We start from the raw sequence: 20,939 nt of genomic DNA on the forward strand, positions 1-20,939 counted from the left end.
AGTCTCAACATTTCGGTAGCTGTTAGGATATTGTCACTTCCTTTATTAAAAAAAATAAATAATAATAATTAAAAAAAACTATTGAGCAACAGGCTGTCACAATATCTCTCATGCGTCATTATTTCTGGGTCCAAGTGCTCTCTCACATCCCAGAGCAAGCAACAAACTGAGCTTATACAGTACACTCAACGATGTGCTGAAATACTACAAAAAATAATAATAATAATAATCATGATCCTGACCCTCATCTCCATACCGAAATCTGAGTTGGCCAGAGAGATTCATCTTTTGATTAATTAAAATATTGGTGTCTGTGAGACAGTGAGCTTTGAGACTGTAGTGTTCACCAAAAATTTTTTTAAAGCTTTGCTTAAAGGTATGCTATAAATGGATGGTGATCATAAATGGCTTTTGAAACCTAGTAGAATCTTGAACCCAGAAAGGGTATTAATTACATCATTACTTAGCAAGCAGATTTTAATACAAACTTATGTTTCGTAATCCTTTTAAAGGATATAATATAATAATGTAAATAATTTATTAATTAACACGTTACATTTAACAATGTATATTGTAAAACCAGAACCTTTTTAAATATAGAAAATAACTTTTTACAGTTTACAGAATAGACTACAAGACTATGATCAACTTAGTGAAAAAAAAACAAAAAAAACATTTGTTTTCCTTGTTTTTTAATTATTACATAGTGGCCCACCACAGTGTAATTTGTTCTACCACATTTTTTCATAATGATCTGAAAATAATTTTTAAATTCTCATTAAAATTAAATATCCATCACTGTATTTTTGCTTTGCCTAATCATCTTTAATTTTAAATAATAACTGCGCTTCTCAAATCACAAAAGGCTGTGATTCAATTAAATAATTATGGTCCGTGTTCATTTACATTAGAGCTGCTAATGATTAGGTGTTTCACCTTCTTAGTGACTCAATTCACAAATGTAGGCAAAAAAAAAAAGTAATGATCCTTTAACGCTTGCACTCTTTGATACTTGCTTTCTTTTTTCTAAAAAATATTATCCTCTAACACTAACTTTTCTTTCTTTTAAAAAAAGAGACCATCTAACACAAATAATCTGTATTCTTTTTCTATTCCATCTACTCGTTTTCTTTTTATTATAAAAAACAAAAAACACGGGGAGTTACCTATTGATACTTCACTCGTACTGCGTCTGCTAAGACGCTTTGAGAAACTCGTTTTTCTCCAAATACTGAAAACTTTTTCAGTCACGCAGTGGAACTGCACGACCATTGATACATGCAGTGTATTAAAAACGAACCAATGCCTATGGCGACACAGCCAGCCAGAGCCCACCAATATGGGTGGTGCATCTGGCTATAAAAGCTTCCACTTTGCCATAGGATCCTCAGATTTCTTCTCCTTCAGCGACAACTAAGTTCTTCGCTGATCTACAAGACTCGAAGCCCAGCTGATCCACTGCTGCGGTCCGGCGAGCCTAAAAGAGTTTATTTATAAGAGGTAAGTTCTAAAGGGGGGAAATTTCTAGCATTGTTGTTGCAAATGTTGCGATGCGATTGTGGTTTGTACATGGAATCTTAAATGATGCAGAAGGGCAGTGAGTACTTCACCTGTCTGGGCAGCCCCCATGCAGATACTGCTCTTCATCGAGACAGAATGCTTTTGCTGAGAGCACAAGTCTCGCTCATTTCCCATCGCGGACTGCCTTCAATTGAAGGCAGCCCACTCTCGTTTCTCCTCTCTCAGCATACCTTGGAGAGAGAAACGGCAGAGTGAGGGAATTAAGCAAACGATTCGGAGTGATCGCATGCCTGCACTGTACCTGCGTGCTTGCTCTTCCTGCTGCACTCTTATCCGCTGCAGAAGGGAGAGACAGAATGCTCCCTCAGAGCACGAATCTCGCTCTTTTCCACTCGCGGACCGCCCTCATTGAAGACAGCCTTGCTTTTCTGTTACTCCCCTCTCAGAGAGCCTCTGAGAGAGAAACATTGAAGAATGGGAGCTAACCAACTGGGTCTTAGTGATCTCACGCTGACAGAGAGCCTACGTGCTCGCTCTCCCCACTCCTCTTCGATCCATGAATTACACATGAAACAGAGCCCCTCTTTACATTGAGTGGCTTTATCTTCCTCGGGGGATTGAAGTAGAATGCTATCACCATCAGTTTCAAATTTGTGTGTGTGTGTGTGTGTCGCTATGGGTCAAATCACACAGAACGGGCTGCTTTTACCATGAAAGCAGACTGCCCCGTTCATTCGCAGAAGGTGGACCTGCCTCCCCCCTCTCATGTTTCTCTCCTCCCAGTTACCTCGGAGAAGGCTACGGCGAGCTCAGAGGTTGAGCAATCAGGCTTGAGCAATTTCATGCTGGCACACATCATGCATTCTTGATCTACCAGTGTATGTTACACATGAGGATCAGCACCCCTCATTACACAGAGCGGCTTAAATCCTCCTAGGAAGATCAATGCACTGGTTATGGTTAATATGCTGGATTATTTTAAAATGGTAATTTAGTTGTTCTTTCAAAATGCGTTTTAAAAATTTTGTATTCTTTCTGTTAAGGCTTCTGACCACTTTCTATGATTCTGAAGATCCTGAGAAAAAGTGGATTAGGGTTGTTCCCCTTCCACGCTCAAGGTCTATGTAGCAGCCATAGCAGCCTTACACTTTTTTTGAAAGAGTCAAGGAGGCTCAACCTGCCTCACCCTGTCACCATCCCTTCATGGGACCTGTCCATGGTGTTGAGGACATGGCTGTATAGGAGGTGCTGAAGAGCCCTGAGTGATAGCTCTTTCTGCTAAAGAAGCTAAATTCTAAATTTCGCATTTCTGCAAGAGCTAAATCTACTCTGCCCCATCAGAGCATTGAGAATATACATTGAGGATTGATGGTTGATTGTCTGATGGTTGTCAAAAATGACTTTTATCTCATTTAAATTATCTGTGTGATAGAGTTTTTGTGCAAGGAATGCCCCAGGGTGCACATCCACTTCAACCGCTTGGACGTGAGGGAAATTCCGGTGGAGCCAGTGTTCTTCAGAAGATGGCTACATGAAAGATTTGAAATCAAGGACAAGTGAGTTTCCGAATTAGCCCCTAGTCAATCATTCTTATTTATGCTTACCTACATATGCTTAACTATGTATACATGATTACACTATTATGATGTCCTTGATACAGTGAAATTATACATTTAAGTACTTATAAATATCAATTAACTACCTGTACTTGTATGGTTAGGATGGGGGTTCAGTTTAGGGTTGTTGCATATAAGGCTTAACGGGATAAATTAGTGCAATTCCAATTTTTCCTTTCTCTTTGGAGTGTTACAGGATCTTAGTGCATTAAGTTCTGTAAAGTTTCAAAGACTAAAGTCTCAAATCCAAAGATATATTCTTTATCAAAGTTAAAACTCTGCCACGCCCTTGCATGTGTACTGCAAACACGTACAAGCTTAGTCACTGTGTCTGTCACGCCACTCTTCCCACTCTTTCAGCCTTGAAATGATGGTAAAACTAAGGACATTATTAAATCTGAGTTCTAAGGGATATATTTTGGGCCTGGAGAAGTTTTGTCATACCCTGAAATTTTTGCTTTTTTCATTTACTAATAAACATCTAATGACTAAAGTCTAATATCACTGTAATCAGCACAAAATGTGCTATAATAGTATGTGAGCAGCATGTATGTACATGATGGTGTTTTTGAGAAAAAAAAGTTATACATGGTTAGTGAAAAACTAAAAATGTTAAATCACTAGAATAAGGCCATAAAACACATACAGAACATTGGTTCCCAGGAATTTTGAGAACTGGAGCTTGTGGTCTAGAATTTTTCTTTCTAAATTATGTGAAAATCATCTTGTTTATTCCCTTATCATCATTATTATTATTATTATTATTATTATTATTATTATTATTAATATTGAAAAGAGCTGAATATTTTTTTTTTTTCAGGTTTTTTGTGAATACATTTAAAGAACAGCATTGTTTGTTACATTTCTTACATTTATATTATTTACATCAAGATTTTGAATGGTAGTGTATATTATTGAAACTTCATAATGTTTCACTTGATTATACATTTAGTCAGGAATTATAGTTTGGAAAAAGTCTGACTATTAAAATGTTTACACATGTGAAAACTAGTGCAAGTATATAAATAAAAAGAAACATACTCATGTTTATGATATCTGCTGAATAAAGCACTTCATTCTGTTTTTTTTAAGGAAATCCAAATTTTAAATCCTGAGGTAATCCACATCACATAATTTTGTGGTGAATTATGTCTTATTCCTCTCATTGCGAAGCAAACTGTAAAATAAAAAAAACTTGAACAGTCTCGCTGCGTTGTCTTCAGCTGTATGGGCATATTCAAGCCGCACACTTCAGTGAAATATCTCAAAAGCGCGTTCAGCGCGGGGTGTGGTCGCATTAGATATAATGAAGGGAGAGGTGAAAAACGGACATCGTATGGATTACTTCATCACAGAATATTTGTTTTCGGCAGCACTTGTTTAGTTTAAAAGTAGACATGCCAAGTTTTCTATAGATATATCTCCCATATCTCTTCGTTGAGTATTCACTGAGTTACAGTTCATTTTAATGACGCGTGTCTAAATGAAGATCACCGCAGACAAAGGCTGCAGACAGCACACCTTGTTTGTTATCTTTATTTTATAAATGCACAAAGTTTTATGTCGTCTGTATACAAAAAAAGTAGACCCTTTACAGATTTGATTGATGTATTGCTCTTATCTGTACGAAAAGTGTAATGTAAGTTCTTTTTGGGGTTATAAGAAGAAAATGAGTCATAACACGCATACGCGTTAATTGACTAGAAAAGGTGAACTGTCTTTACATTTGTTTTGAAAGATGAAGCTCACGATTATGGAAAGGGATGTTACATTTCTGTTGAGTATTTGCAGTGTTAAGCCAATCATAAAAAAGCATCATATGACCCCTTTAATTGCATGTAATTATGCATAATATATTGTTATTACTATATTATGGACATGTAAAGTGTAACGGGGCAATGTATAAAAAGTCGGTAACACTTTTTGTTGTCCTTGTTGCATGTACGTACTATTATAATAATAAATTATGAATAATTGCATTTGACCCTAAGCCAAATCCTAACCCTAACCATATAGTAAGTACATGTAGTGAATTAATATTACTCAATATTTAAATGTATAATTACACTTGTAACAATGTAACAAGGACATCCTAAAATAAAAGTAACCAAAAAGTGTTACACTACATAAACTTATTTTGGTTGTATTTTTGCAAAATCACTGATCACAGCAGGGATCCCATGATCATGGAAGACTTGGAAAGGTCCTAGAAGTTAATTGGTCAGAAAAAATGTTTTGATACTTTGTGCAACAGTTATGTCTAAAAGCTATATATACTTTAAAGTGGTTAAACTAAAGTCAAGCTATATAAACATTTAAGGAGAATGTGTTTTTGTAATTTCCAGTTTGCTGGACTGAAAATTATTTTTGTGCAAATTACAATGTGCGATAAAAATAGTGTTGCTGTTGATTAAAGTATTTTGTTAACCGGAAAATGCTGAATTATTTTAAAATGGTGATTTTAGTTGCACATCGAAATGTGTTTTAAAAATGTAGTATTCTTTCTGTTTAGGCTTCTAACTACTTTCTATGATTCTGAAGACCCTAAGAAAAAGTGGAGGTTCCCTGGAGAAAGCCAAAAGTCGCCTCTTAGTCTTACAAAGACATTGCCTTCTCTGTTGATTTTGGGTGGCCTCACTTTGCCAATGTTGTTAACAGAGTCAGGTAGAAAACTCTATCTCAATACCTGGCTTTATGGGACTCTGATTGGATGGGTGTGGGTAAGTGTAAGTCCATAAACTTAACATACTGAAAAAAAAAATCCATTCTGACCACTCAGATGACAATTAACAATCTTCATTACCCACCATAGTTTAGTTTTGGCTCATATTATACTACTAACCAAGAGGCTTTTTGTTTTTGATTTGGTCCATTTCATACTCCCAACTGTCAGAAGGAAAACCGTAACACTGTGTCATCACTGCAAATGAGTATGAGATGCAAAAAATGAAAACGTTCCATTTGTTAGCATAATATGCTTGCAGCAATGTAGACTGATATTCATATTTTTATTTATAATTATAATGTTTCAGTTTTTTGATGTCATCATTCACTTGAGGTGTAGACCCAGTGTGAGGATTTTTTCACATTTACTCAGTTTAGAGTCCAACTCTAATTTGAAATGCACAAATGGTAAACAATGTGTAACACAGATACAATGATTTGTATTAATTTTGAGTATAACTATAGCGGTCTTGGAAAAAAGTAATTTAACTATATAATTGGCCTTGTGGAACGACATGCTATATATATATATATATATATATATATATATATATATATATATATATATATATATATATCTCATCAGTAAGCTGGTGTGTGGTGGGCATTCTGGCGCACTATGGCTGCAGTCGCATCATCCAGGTGGATGCTGCACACTGTTGGTGGATGAGATACCCCCTGACTATGTAAGCGCTTTGAGAGTCTAGAAAAGCCTTATATAAATGTATGGAATTATTATATATATAATATATATATATATATATATATATATATATATATATATATATATATATATATATATATATATATATATATATATATATATATATATATATACACGCATACAGTGGGGATCGAAAGTTTGGGCACCCCTTGCAGAATCTGTGAAAATATATGAGAGATCATACTAAATGCATGTTATTTTTTATTTAGTACTGTCCTGAGTAAGACATTGTACATAAAAGATATTAACATTTAGTCCACAAGACAAAAATTGCTGAAATTATTAAAATAACCCCACTCAAAAGTTTGGGAACCCTTGGTTCTTAGTACTGTGTGTGGTCACCTGATAATCCACGACTGTCTTTCTGTTTTGTGATGGTTGTGCATGAGTCCCTTGTTTGTTCTGAACAGTTAAACTGAGCAGCGTTCTTCAGAAAAATCTTTAAGGTCCTGCAGATTCTTCAGTTTTCCAGCATCTTTGCATATTTGAACCCTTTCCAGCAGTGACTGTATGATTTTGAGATACATCTTTTCAGACTGAGGACATTTGAGGGACTCAAACACAACTATTTAAAAAGATTCAAACATTCACTGATGCTCCAGAAGGAAACAAGATTCATTAAGAGCTGGGGGGTGAAAACTTTTGGGATTTGAAGATCAATGTAAATTGTACTTAATTTGTGTACCGGGAAACATACAAGTATCTTCTGTTGCTTACGAAGGGCAGAACTAAATGGAAAACAATTATATTTCAACAAAATAAGAAAAATTTGGACATCTTCATCGTATTCAAAAGTTTTCACCCCCCAGCTCTTAATGCATCTTGTTTCCTTCTGGAGCATCAGTGAATGTTTTAATCTTTTTAAATAGTTGTGTTTGAGTCCCTCAATTGTCCTCAGTCTGAAAAGATGTATCTCAAAATCATAGTCACTGCTGGAAAGGGTTAAAATATGCAAAGATGCTGGAAAACTGAAGAATCTGCAGGACCTTAAAGGGGGGGTGAAATGCTCGTTTTCACTCAATATCCTGTTAATCTTGAGTACCTATAGAGTAGTACTGCATCCTTCATAACTCCAAAAAGTCTTTATTTTTATTATATTTATAAGAGAAAGATAGTCTGTACCGATTTTTCCCGGAAAACCACGAGCGCCTAGAGGTGTGACATGTGGGCGGAGCTAAAGAATCACGAGCGCCAGTAGGCTTTTGAGTTGAGAGCATGTGGAAGCTGTGACACAGATCCAGAGGCTGAAATTTAACAAGAGCAGCATCAGCAAAGGCGGTATGCTATGTGGTATGTACTGAAACTGTATATATTTGCTTAGCGGTTTTGGAAAATGACTAAGTTCCACTTTATGTCGTCCTTTTTTTTTTTTTTTTTTTTTAAGCTGTACATGTGGAAAGTGCAGTTTGATGACAACATCGCATGTTGTTTACTTGATGTGCTTACGCGCTGATAGCTAAGTTAACAACACCGAGATATTTGAAGCAGTTTTACTCACCGCATGTGGTTCCAACACACAATTGTGACCCTTTTCCGTTGGGACTGCATTATCCTTAAGAAATAAACGATGTGCAATCCGAAATGCAGGGAACAAACAAAAACACTTGCACAACTCCGTTGATGCTCTGTAAAAATAAACTCCATCCACTGGTCCCTTAATGCTGTTTCTCTTTTGGTAATCTGTGCAGGGTTGTCTTGCCCTGGCAACCAAAAACACACTTCTTTTGTGACTTTTCGCGACGTACTATTGGGACGCTCTCGCTCTGATCAGGCTGTGCTCAGCCTCTCAGTGCTCTGCTATACTGGAGCTCTTAGGACCCATATAAGGAAATTCCGCTCCAACTAACGTCACACAGAGCCATACTCGAAAAAAAACTTTCCGAAACTTGTGACAAACCGGAAGAGGTTTTTTTGGAACAAAAATACTCCTTCAAACGTACAACTTAATTTTTGAAACTTTGTCCATGTTTAGCATGGGAATCCAACTCTTTAACAGTGTAAAAAACTCAGTATGCATGAAATAGCATTTCACCCCCCCCCCCCCCCTTAAAGATTTTTCTGAAGAACGCTGCTCAGTTTAACTGTTCAGAACAAACAAGGGACTCATGCACAACCATCACAAAACAGAAAGACAGTCGAGGATCCTCAGGCAACAGAACACAGTATTAAGAACCAAGGGTTCCCAAACTTTTGAGTGGGGTTATTTTAATTTCAGCAATTCTTTTGTCTTGTGGACTAAATGTTAATATCTTTTATGTACAATATCTTACTCAGGACGGTACTAAATAAAAAATAACATGCATTTAGTATGATCTCTCTTATTTTTTGAAAATTACTCATATTTTCACAGATTCTGCAAGGGGTATGTATGTGTGTGTGTGTGTGTGTATATATATATATATATATATATATATATATATATATATAATATACAGTAATTTGTGTGTTTCTGAATATTGTTAAAATCAATTGTTTACAGTGTCTGTATTTCATCATGATGTTCTTGAGAATACTTGGGGTATTTTATTACTTTGTGCTGATTTTCTTTGTAATGCAGGCGATTTTTGTTAGTTATCCATTGGATTTTACATCAGTAATATTTTTATTTGATTTGATGCCAAGATCTAAAAAGCCTGTGACATATGGGCTTTTTATTGTAAGTATTTGCACTGTTGCTAAATATTTCACAGATAGTTACCAAAATTCCTGGCTGCAGGGGTATTAAATATTATTCAGTCAAAAATAAAATAAAATTGTCTTTTCAACCTTATGTTATTCCAAACCTATGACGAATCCCCACACAAAACATTTTTCATGTTTTTCTAGAACATAATCAAGAGTAATAATTTGGTCCAAATAATAAATCTGAGACATTTTTCATGAAATCTCTTAGTTTTTTCAGTTGTTGTTGTTTTTTTTTTTTAAATATACAAATTACCTCATCTTGTTCATGCCGTCTTATTCTTTAAATCCAGTTGCTTTTATTACAATTATATATGTATTATTTAATTTAATTGGAATACGTTTTTACCAAAAAAATAAAATAAAGCTGCTTTAAGTGCTACTGGAGTTTTTTAGAGCTTTGGAAAACCATAAACATTGCCAGAGCTTCAATAGGATAGACTCTACTGGAAGCTATGGAATAAAATCACTTTCAAAAATAATCGTACGTAATTCAAAACATTTGTGTGTAATTTTAATATACAGGTCCTTCTCAAACAATTTGCATATTGTGATAAGTTCATTATTTTCCATAATGTAACGATAAAAATTCAACTTTCATATATTTTAGATTCATTGCACACCAGCTGAAATATTTCAGGTCTGTTATTGTTTTAATACTGATGATTTTGGCATACAGCTCATGAAAACCCAAAATTCCTATCTCAAAAAATTAGCATATTTCATCCGACCAATAAAAGAAAAGTGTTTTAAATACAAAAAAAAGTCAACCTTCAAATAATTATGTTCAGTTACTCAATACTTGGTTGGGAATCCTTTTGCAGAAATGACTGTTTCAATGCGGCGTGGCATGGAGGCAATCAGCGGCCTTAAGCTCATCCAGAGTGTTAGGTCTTGCGTCTCTCAACTTTCTCTTCACAATATCCCACAGATTCTCTATGGGGTTCAGGTCAGGAGAGTTGGCAGGCCAATCGTGCACAGTAATACCATGGTCAGTAAACCATTTACCAGTGGTTTTGGCACTGTGAGCAGGTGCCAGGTCGTGCTGAAAAATGAAATCTTCATCTCCATAAAGCTTTTCAGCAGATGGAAGCATGAAGTGCTCAAAAATCTCCTGATAGCTAGCTGCATTGACCCTGCCCTTGATAAAACACAGTGGACCAACACCAGCAGCTGACATGGCACCCCAGACCATCACTGACTGTGGGTACTTGACACTGGACTTCAGGCATTTTGACATTTCCTTCTCCCCAGTCTTCCTCCAGACTCTGGAGTCATTTCCGAATGACATGCAAAATTTGCTTTTATTCGAAAAAAAGTACTTTCGGCCACTGAGCAACTGTCCAGTGCTGCTTCTCTGTAGCCCATGTCCTGCACACGCCTGTGCACGTTGGCTCTGGATGTTTCTACTCCAGACTCAGTCCACTGCTTCCACAGGTCCCCCAAGGTCTGGAATCAGTCCTTCTCCACAATCTTCCTCAGGGTCCGGTCACCTCTTCTCGTTGTGCAGCATTTTTTGCCACACTTTTTCCTTCCCACTGAGGTGCCTTGATACAGCACTCTGGGAACAGCCTATTCGTTCAGAAATTTCTTTGTGTCTTACCCTCTCGCTTGAGGGTGTCAATGATGGCCTTATGGACAGCAGTCAGGTCGGCAGTCTTACCCATGATTGCGGTTTTGAGTAATGAACCAGGCTGGGAGTTTTTAAAAGCCTCAGGAATCTTTTGAAGGTGTTTTATAGTTAATTAGTTGATTCAGATGATTAGGTTAATAACTCGTTTAGAGAACTTTTTCATGATATGCTAATTTTTTGAGATTGGAATTTTGGGTTTTCATGAGCTGTATGCCAAAATCATCAGTATTAAAACAATAAAAGACCTGAAATATTTCAGTTGGTGTGCAATGAATCTAAAATATATGAAAGTTACTTTGTATCATTACATTATTGAAAATTATGAACTTTTATCACAATATGCTAATTTTTTGAGAAGGACCTGTACTCGTGCGTAATTTAAAACTATTGTAAGTAATTCTGTTTTTTTGTCAGAGTTGGATTCCAAAATCTACGGCCACGACAGTTTACAGATTTTGTGTGTTTTTTTTTTTAGAGTACAACTCTAAAATGTATGACTGTGACAGTTTACAGACACGGCGCTTGTTTTCACAATAGCTCTGTTACACACACGACATGCGAATTACGAGCACAAAGTGCGGTGTGCGAAACGACTGCCAAAAATACGTCATCAAGGTCACAGGCATTACTATCCGAGGGAAGATGAATCGATTCAACGAAGTGTGCATGCGCCCCACCAAAGGTTTAAACCACTGGCGCTGAAATGGCAGATCAGCAGCCAAGCGCTCACACCTAGTCTCAGGTAAGTTAATTATTATTATTATTTTTAATCAGACATGTTTAAGCAGGGGTCATCAAACTTGTTCCAGGAGGTCATGAGGTCGGAGCTAAACTCTGAAGGACACAGGCCCTCCAGGACCGAACTTGACAAGCCCTGTGTTTAAGGGTTAACATTAGTTATAACTAATAACAGAGAGTAGCAATATTACAGAGATAGTGTAGTGGGTTAGATAAGATCTCGGAGTACATGTAACGTTAGGTGCTTAAAGAAGACAGTTGTTTAGGACATTGGTTCCCAACCTGGGGTCCGCGCCCCTCTCAGGGGGTGCCAGAGTTCACAGGGGTGGCGCGGGAGCGGGAGCGGATATGCTTTGAGGGGAATAAAGATGCATAAAATGTTCTACTAATAATTTTATGTAAAAATATTGTTTAAAGTTTAAAAAAAGTCATATGCTAACAATGCCAATTTCAATTACAATTTCGTTATTTCAAATGTAGGCCCGTTGCGCGTGGCAAGCGCGCTCATAATGTAAAAGAGACGCCGACGCGACCACAACAGTGGCCAACATCAAATGGCAAACATAATTCAAGCGGAACGAAACTGCTCGTTGTGTGGTTGACGGACCGTTTACCAGTTTGGACCAGTGCAGCGATCGAGCCGATCGTGATCATGCGACGCTGTTACTACACAGCACTAATAAGAGATCCAGTACAGAAAGCATTTGAATTTGCCACAGAAGTAATAACATCGCTGCGAGTTCTAGAGAGAAACATTCACATTTCTCCGTTATTAACGGATCAAACAGCGCGAGGAAACCAGGAAGAAACATTGTGCCGTGAATGAACTATCCAGTGTCCAGATCTGCAACATTCACCATGGATTTACTGTAGTAACACTAACCGAACCATGAAAGTTTGGCAGGAATAGTAGGCTATAATGCCTTCAAGTAACATTACGTCTGTTTTATTTTGACTTGAATACAATTGCTGCTCTTAAATGATAATCTGAAATAAAATAAACCTTGGTTTATAACTACTACAATTTCATTTTTTTCCAAGAAGCTGTTTTGTTTTATATGCTCATAAGAAGAATCAATTATAGCTCCAGAATTACTCAAAAGTAAAAAATATCACACTTTATTATGTTAGTTTTAATATAAAAAAAAAAAGAAATCAAGGAAATTTCTCTGGCATTACTTTCTTTTTGCTGTATCAAAACCGTACAGTGACACAAGTGTACCGAACCGAACCGTGAATTTTGTGAACCGTTAAACCCGGGGGGGGGGGGTCACGGATTGTTAAATACGTACATAGGGTGGGCCCCAAGGAAAAAGGTTGGGAACCACTGGTTTAGGAGGTCATCACTGCAGCCTGTAGTGCGATGAGATAGGGTTACATAAAAGAACTAGAAAAAAAAGTTTGTTGAGACTAACTTTAAGTTGGCTTGAGAAAGCCGACCAGAAGGTTTGAAGAAGTTTAAAGAAGTTAGAAGTTTATAGTTTAAAGTTTGATAGATTAGTTGAAAGAAAGATATATTAGTTAGATTGACAGATAGAATAGTTAGAAAGAATGAAATAGATTAGTTCAAAAGAAAAAATGATAGATTAGTTTGACAGAAAGAATGCATGCGACTAACATGTTTCTAGCATGATTAGCAAGTTACTAGCATGTTGTTAGCATTACTATGCTATGTCGCTACCATGTTTCTAGCATGACTATCATGTTGCTAGCATGTTTCTAGCATTATTAGCATGTGAATAGCATGTTGGTAACATGACTAGCATTCGTTACCATGTTTCTAGCATGTTCCTAGCATGATTAACATGCTGCTAGCATGTTGGTAGCATGTTTCTATCATGATTAGCAAGTTACTAGCATTTTGTTAGAATGTATAGCATGTTGCTAGCATGTTTCTAGCCTGATTAGCATTTGACTAACATGTTGCTAGCATGTTTCTAGCATGATTGGCATGTTCTAGCATGTCACTAGCATGTATCTAGCACGATTAGCATGCGACTAGCATGTTGCTTGTATGTTTCTAGCATGATTAGCATAATGCTAGCATGTTTCTAGCATTATTAACATGCAAATAGCATGTTGCTAGCATGTTTCTAGCATTATTTGCATGGTTTCTAACATGATCCTAGCTTGATTAGCATGTTGTTAGGATGTCGCTAGCATGTTTCTAGCATGATAAGCATGCAACTAGCATGATAAGCATGCAACTAGCATGTTTCTAGCATGACTAGCATGTTGTTAGCATGATTTTAGTATGATTAGCATGTTGTTAACATGTTTCTAGCGTGATTAGCATGTTGCTAGCATGAATTAAGCATTGATTAGCATTGTTTCTAGCATGATTAGCATGTTGCTATTATGTCTCTAGCATGATTAGCATGCGACTAGCATTTTTCTAGCATGATTAGCATGTTGCTGGCATGTTTCTAGCATGACTAGCATGCAACTAGCATGTTGTTATCATGTTTCTAGCATGATTAGCATGCGACTAGCATGTTGCTAGCGTTATTTTAGTATGATTAGCATGTTGCTAGCATGATTAACATGTTATCATTTCTAGCATGACTACCATGCGACTAGCATTTTGCTAGCATGATTTTAATATGATTAGCATGATGTTAGCATGTTTATATCATGACCAACATGCGTTTACCATGTTGCTAGCATGATTTTAGCATGATAAGCATATTATTAGGATAGATAGATAGATAGATAGATAGATAGATAGATAGATAGATAGAAATAATAATAATAAAAAGTAAATCCCCAGAAACAGTCCCATGGACCCAACCCCAAACTCTGCATTAGTAATTAATAAAGGCTGGTTTCTAAAGTACTTCTTCCTGCCTCTCTGTATTAATGCTCATGGGTAGCCTAAATGGGTAAAAAGTATTTTACTGTTATCAACAAGATTGAACAAGAAATTTTCACCTGGCTATACCCAATGTTTAGATCTGTTGCGGTATTTATGCAAATTAGCACATAAATACAGAAAGAAATTACTGTGTAAGTTAAATTGTTTTTAAACCATTGATTTATCTCTATCAACATAATCACACACAATATTGTAGTAACAAGATGTTGTAATTTTTATTTGCTGGAAAATGACAATCAGCCAAGTTTGTGTTTTAACCCTCTGATGGTTATTGTTTCCTGTATACGCTCGTGTTCTTTGGGGTCTCCAGAGACCCCAGACAATAACATTTAATTGTGTAACCAGAGTTGTTTTTTGTTGTTGTTTTTTTTTTTTTACAAATGTAATTTTACTGTTTGTTAATGTTTTTACTCAACATTTGTGCAGTTTTTGGAGGGTTTATGATATCTTTTAAATTTCTATAAATAAATAAATAAATATTTAAATAGGCTTTTTACAAAAAAATAGCATTTTATGTAAAATTCACTTTATAAAAGACCCAGATTTCTAACTTTCATCCATGGGGATAACATGGATCATTTTAAATGATTTAATTTAACATTTATACCCATTTTTTGGAAAATGCAGTAAAAAAAAAAAAAAATAAGAAAAATCACTTTAACCACTAGATGGCTATAGAGCTCCACTATTTGCTATTTGACTACCTGAAAGATATCTTTTCCCAAGTTGGATTCAGTTGGATTCATATCTAAATATTATAAAATCACAATTATAACAAAAAGAAAATATTTTTTTTAAAAGTTTAGCATTTTTTTCCTGTTTTTCAATAATGTTACATTACAATGCATTGCAGGCAGTAAACATGGTAAACCGCATGACTTCTGACGGGGTTGGAGCAGGTTTGTGTGTGTGTGTGCGTGCTAAATTGTTTTTATCTCCTCCTGTCATCTCTCTCTCACTCCCTCTTTGGTGGTTCTGCATTTTGCATGATTTTTTTTTTTATATAATTATAAGAGAGCAGTTGTTTTATAACCTCACAAGTGTGTGGGCGTGCGTGTGTGTGTACACATTGTCGGTGTCAGTGTCACCACTTTATATTTGTGTTCGTTCTGCATTTTGGATGATTTGTATTTGACAAATGATAAGAGAACCGTTTTTATAGTCTCAAAAATGTATTTACTGTGTGTGTGTGTGTGTATGCGTGTTGTGAGCAATATAATTTAGCATTGTGGATGTTTTTTGCATTGGTGGAAGTGGGCCACTTTATTTTTGCCGTTTCTGTCGATTTGTTCTGCGTTGTTTCTGAGTTTGATGATGAATTTAGTCTTAGTCTCCAAAGACCCCGAGTGTCACAATTTTTGTCACGCTAACATAAAAACAGATATCATTCCAATTTAATCCAATCCAATCCAATTTTTTTTTTTTGTAGATCTAAAAAGTGTTGAGAGCCGTAGAAGGTTTCATACCATTTGGACAAAGGGAAAACATTTTTTTTTAATTTGAGCAAAAGTCATTTGGGGTCAGAAAAGACCCCAGAAACCATCTGAGGGTTAAGCACATCTGACACATTCCTAAGCCTGAAATGTAAAGCAGAACGTGCTCCACTTGCAGGTTATTGTAGAATATGTAAGCACACTGCCATATGCATAATTTATTTTTGCACTGTTAATCAATTTTACATTTTCATTTAGTGCAGGTTAATGTAAGGAAGATACTGTACTACAGATATTTAAATCCTTTTTGCATGTACTCCACTTTTTCACTGCCTGACCATCATCTTAATGTTTATGAAGTTCAATGTTTTATAATTTTTTATATCTAAAACACCTTGTTCAGTAAGTATTTAGATGTTTTTCATATCTGTCACGGTCTAAACATGATCTGTTTCTGTTCTTCTGATGAAGGAAGCTTGTGTTGGGGAGGATTCAGTGTCTGTTGAGACACATGTCAATGTGTTATAAAGTGAGTATCAGAAACACATCCAGACACATGGACTGTCAAAGACGACACAACAGGAACATGCCCCTGGAGACACTGAGAAAGCACAGAAGGAATGCCTGAGGAGGATGTGCTAAAAAAATACACATACTTAAGGACACCTGCTGGAGTGAGTGTGGTAAAGAAAAAAAAACTCAACTGTAAAATATCTTGTTTTAAATCTTTTCAGGTAATATTCTTCTGTACCTTTTTAGCCCATCTGTTAAAAAATTAAAGCAATAGTTTTAGAAAACAATGTAAGATTTATCAGTGTATACAAGAACGTGAAATGCATGGTATATTGTGAACCTTAAGGGGCGGTCACACTAGACTTTGAACATGCGAAATTATTCCGGACCACGCTGTGAATATGGGCGGGAGCAAGATATAACGGTTTCCCCTCAGTTATCACAACATGGATTAATATGTGCTTGTACTGTGTCTTTTGCGACGGCGTCGAAAGAGTCTTATTATATTGTACTCCATGTATCTCTCTCCCTAAGCAATAAAAAATTATAAAACATGTCCTCATTCAAATGTACCATCTGTTTCTGTTTCCACTGACACTGCGAACCATGCAGCTTCTTTTTTATTTTATTTTTTATAGTATTTAAATATGTATTATATAAAATTACATATTACATATTTAGCTGCGGCTAAAGTTATATAGCGCTTCCTTCATTTTTGAATTTCTGAACAGAGAGGTCACACAGTGACGTATCGGTCTTCTACTGGTCCCACATATTCACGTGATGCGAATTCGCAGGTCAGAGTTCAGCAAACTTGAACTTTCGAACGCAGCGAAATGCAAAATTTTTCGCATGAGCTTGCGTTTCCGGTCTGACGCATTTGCATGCGAATGAATGGAAGTCAATGGAACGAAAAGTGCAGTGTGACCGCCCCATTATACATTAGCTTCTGATTGTTTCTGCAGTTCTGCAGTGTATGTACACCGTCTGAGCCAAAGAGCATGCAACAGAATCTGATGAATCTGAAAAGTGTTTTATTTTTTCTCTTTATTTTTATTGTTATTATTGTTATTCTTTTTATTTATTTATTTTATGAAAGGGGACCCAGTTATACCTTTCCTACCAAACACCTGATGGATACTGACTGTAAAATGTCAATCATAGTTCGAGAGCTCAGTGTGGTGACAGAAGATGGAACACACCCGAGAAAGACACCTGAGTTTCCTTCAAAGGCACATTGTCAACATTAGGAGATGGAGACAAGCACTGTCAGTAACTTTACTCTGAATGATTTGCCTCTTGTATTAGATCCTCATGCCTTGACTGTACCATTGCCCAAAGTGCACTCGAAGGACATTCACTCTTTTGAAGTTAATCCAACATGTTGGAGTGGTACATGCACATTAACCAAATATCTTGCTCTATTCTTTTTCTAATTTATCTGTTTTCTTTTTATTTATAATATTATTTAAAAAGCCCTTGCTACGTGTACGGTGTTAACCTAACTGAGACTTTTATGGCTCTTATATATCATTGCTCTTTTTGTTGTTTTTGATTGCTTCAAGTCTTTCCTCATTTGTAAGTCGATTTGAATAAAAGCGTCTGCTAAATGAATAAATGTACAGTATTGTTCAAAATAATAGCAGTACAATGTGACTAACCAGAATAATCAAGGTTTTTCGTATATTTTTTTATTGCTACGTGGCAAACAAGTTACCAGTAGGTTCAGTAGATTCTCAGAAAACAAATGAGACCCAGCATTCATGATATGCACGCTCTCAAGGCTGTGCAATTGGGCAATTAGTTGAATTAGTTGAAAGGGGTGTGTTCAAAAAAATAGCAGTGTGGCATTCAATCACTGAGGTCATCAATTTTGTGAAGAAACAGGTGTGAATCAGGTGGCCCCTATTTAAGGATGAAGCCAACACTTGTTGAACATGCATTTGAAAGATGAGGAAAATGGGTCGTTCAAGACATTGTTCAGAAGAACAGCGTACTTTGATTAAAAAGTTGATTAGAGAGGGGAAAACCTATAAAGAGGTGCAAAAAATGATCTCCAATGCCTTAAAATGGAGAGCAAAACCAGAGAGACGTGGAAGAAAACGGAAGACAACCATCAAAATGGATAGAAGAATAACCAGAATGGCAAAGGTTCAGCCAATGATCACCTCCAGGATGATCAAAGACAGTCTGGAGTTACCTGTAAGTACTGTGACAGTTAGAAGACGTCTGTGTGAAGCTAATCTATTTTCAAGAATCCCCCGCAAAGTCCCTCTGTTAAAAAAAAAGGCATGTGCAGAAGAGGTTACAATTTGCCAAAGAACACATCAACTGGCCTAAAGAGAAATGGAGGAACATTTTGTGGACTGATGAGAGTAAAATTGTTCTTTTTGGGTCCAAGGGCCACAGGCAGTTTGTGAGACGACCCCCAAACTCTGAATTCAAGCCACAGTACACAGTGAAGACAGTGAAGCATGGAGGTGCAAGCATCATGATATGGGCATGTTTCTCCTACTATGGTGTTGGGCCTATTTATCGCATACCAGGGATCATGGATCAGTTTGCATATGTTAAAATACTTGAAGAGGTCATGTTGCCCTATGCTGAAGAGGACATGCCCTTGAAATGGTTGTTTCAACAAGACAATGACCCAAAACACACTAGTAAACGGGCAAAGTCTTGGTTCCAAACCAACAAAATTAATGTTATGGAGTGGCCAGCCCAATCTCCAGACCTTAATCCAATTGAGAACTTGTGGGGTGATATCAAAAATGCTGTTTCTGAAGCAAAACCAAGAAATGTGAATGAATTGTGGAATGCTGTTAAAGAATCATGGAGTGGAATAACAGCTGAGAGGTGCCACAAGTTGGTTGACTCCATGCCACCCAGATGTCAAGCAGTTTTAAAAAACTGTGGTCATACAACTAAATATTAGTTTAGTGATTCACAGGATTGCTAAATCCCAGAAAAAAAAAATGTTTGTACAAAATAGTTTTGAGTTTGTACAGTCAAAGGTAGACACTGCTATTTTTTTGAACACACCCCTTTCAACTAATTGCCCAATTGCACAGCCTTAAGAGCGTGCATATCATGAATGCTGGGTCTTGTTTGTTTTCTGACAATCTACTGAACCTACTGGTAACTTGTTTGCCACGTAGCAATAAAAAATATACTAAAAACCTTGATTATTCTGGTTAGTCACATTGTACTGCTATTATTTTGAACAATACTGTAGATGTAAATATTAGAATAACCTGTAGTATAGATGAGTGCCAGTCAACTTTTTGGTGATTCCATTCTTTTAGAAACCATGCACAGGAAGCATATGTACTTTTGGTACTCAGTGAAGAGTCAGTAGTACAGTTGTATTATAATATAATGGAGAAGGGTCTGGCTGCAGACTTTGCACTCTCAGACACTCGCGCTTCTTTTTTTTATTGGATATTTTATTCTACTTATTGGTTACTTGTTTGAATCTCTCAACATTTGTTTTTCTCTTGTGTAGGTATGGTTGACTGGAAGTCTGTCAGTCCAGATGTGAGGAAGACATACAGAGTGGAACTGGAGCTCAGCAGATCTGTGATGGCTGTAAATTCTGTGGTCTTGGAAAGAAGGGCACCTTCACAGCTTTCTATTCAGACAAACAGTTTGCTGGATTCTGTTCTATGGACTGCTACTACAGAATGAATTAATGAATGAGTGGTTTATCTATCTATATATATCTTTTTACTTGAATTGGTGACTGAAACTGAAAGCTAAATAAATGTTTTAGTGGATAAAGCTGTTTCTGTTTGCTTTATTGGTTAATGTCACTTAAAACAAGGTTACTAAACTCTTCTGACTAATTTTTACATTTATTTTGTTTTTGTTTTTACAAATTTTTCTCTATCAGTCAAAACAGTTTTCTAGTCTAACACTTTACAATAAAGTTTCATTTGTTGACTGATGTATTAAGTAACATTAACTATGAGCAATACATTTGATACGGTATTTATTAAACTTTGTTAGTTTATAAAAAATACAGCTGTACGTTGTTTGTTCTTGTTAATTCATTAATGTTAACAAATACAGCTGACTTTAAACGACTTTAACGTAAGAACATCAAGTGCGACTAACCGTGTTAAGAGACGTTTGTATTCTCAAAAATAATTGTAATCTGTTTTTGATTATTGATAAACTAAGACCTAAACATGCGGTGATTACGTCAGTAAGCCGTTTCGAAGGTACTTTCGAAAGTATTTTAAAATAATATTATTTACATCATTAACGCTGTTTTTACATTGGATAAATTTCAATTGGTTCTATAGGATTGTTTAATTTATCGCTTTCTATTAATCTATAGGCTAATAGCGATTAAGAGTATGACTCTCCTTAAGGCGGAACAGTCAGTTTTCGCTAAACCTTTTGCCACGCCCCCTACCCTTCTTTCCGCCAATGAGAAACCTTTCGACACGCCCACCTTTTGCCACGCCATTGAATC

At 36.2% G+C, this 20,939-nt stretch overlaps 1 protein-coding gene across 7 annotated transcripts in view; it reads left to right on the forward strand.

The window, feature by feature from the left end:
* agpat5 (1-acylglycerol-3-phosphate O-acyltransferase 5 (lysophosphatidic acid acyltransferase, epsilon)) overlaps window positions 1-20,239 on the forward strand; it is a 43,340-nt gene extending 23,101 nt beyond the window's left edge. Inside the window, exons 7-11 of one of the 7 annotated variants that reach the window (XR_003287480.1) lie at window positions 2,954-3,077; window positions 5,650-5,857; window positions 16,418-16,620; window positions 17,624-17,727; window positions 19,965-20,239. Coding sequence is in view for 4 of the 7 variants with exons in the window: in XM_026257634.1 (XP_026113419.1) it covers window positions 2,954-3,077; window positions 5,650-5,857; window positions 11,376-11,546 (503 nt within the window). In the remaining 3 variants the exon portion in view is untranslated. Of the gene's footprint in view, window positions 1-2,953; window positions 3,078-5,649; window positions 6,396-11,375; window positions 13,141-16,417; window positions 16,621-17,558; window positions 17,728-19,964 lie in introns of those variants that run through there. The other 6 variants (XR_003287481.1, XR_003287482.1, XM_026257636.1 and 3 more) reach the window with 6 other exon arrangements.
* The last annotated feature ends 700 nt before the right edge of the window (window positions 20,240-20,939 follow it).

The sequence above is a fragment of the Carassius auratus genome, unplaced genomic scaffold, assembly GCF_003368295.1.
Source record: "Carassius auratus strain Wakin unplaced genomic scaffold, ASM336829v1 scaf_tig00214400, whole genome shotgun sequence".
NCBI classification, from domain to species: Eukaryota; Metazoa; Chordata; class Actinopteri; order Cypriniformes; family Cyprinidae; genus Carassius; species Carassius auratus.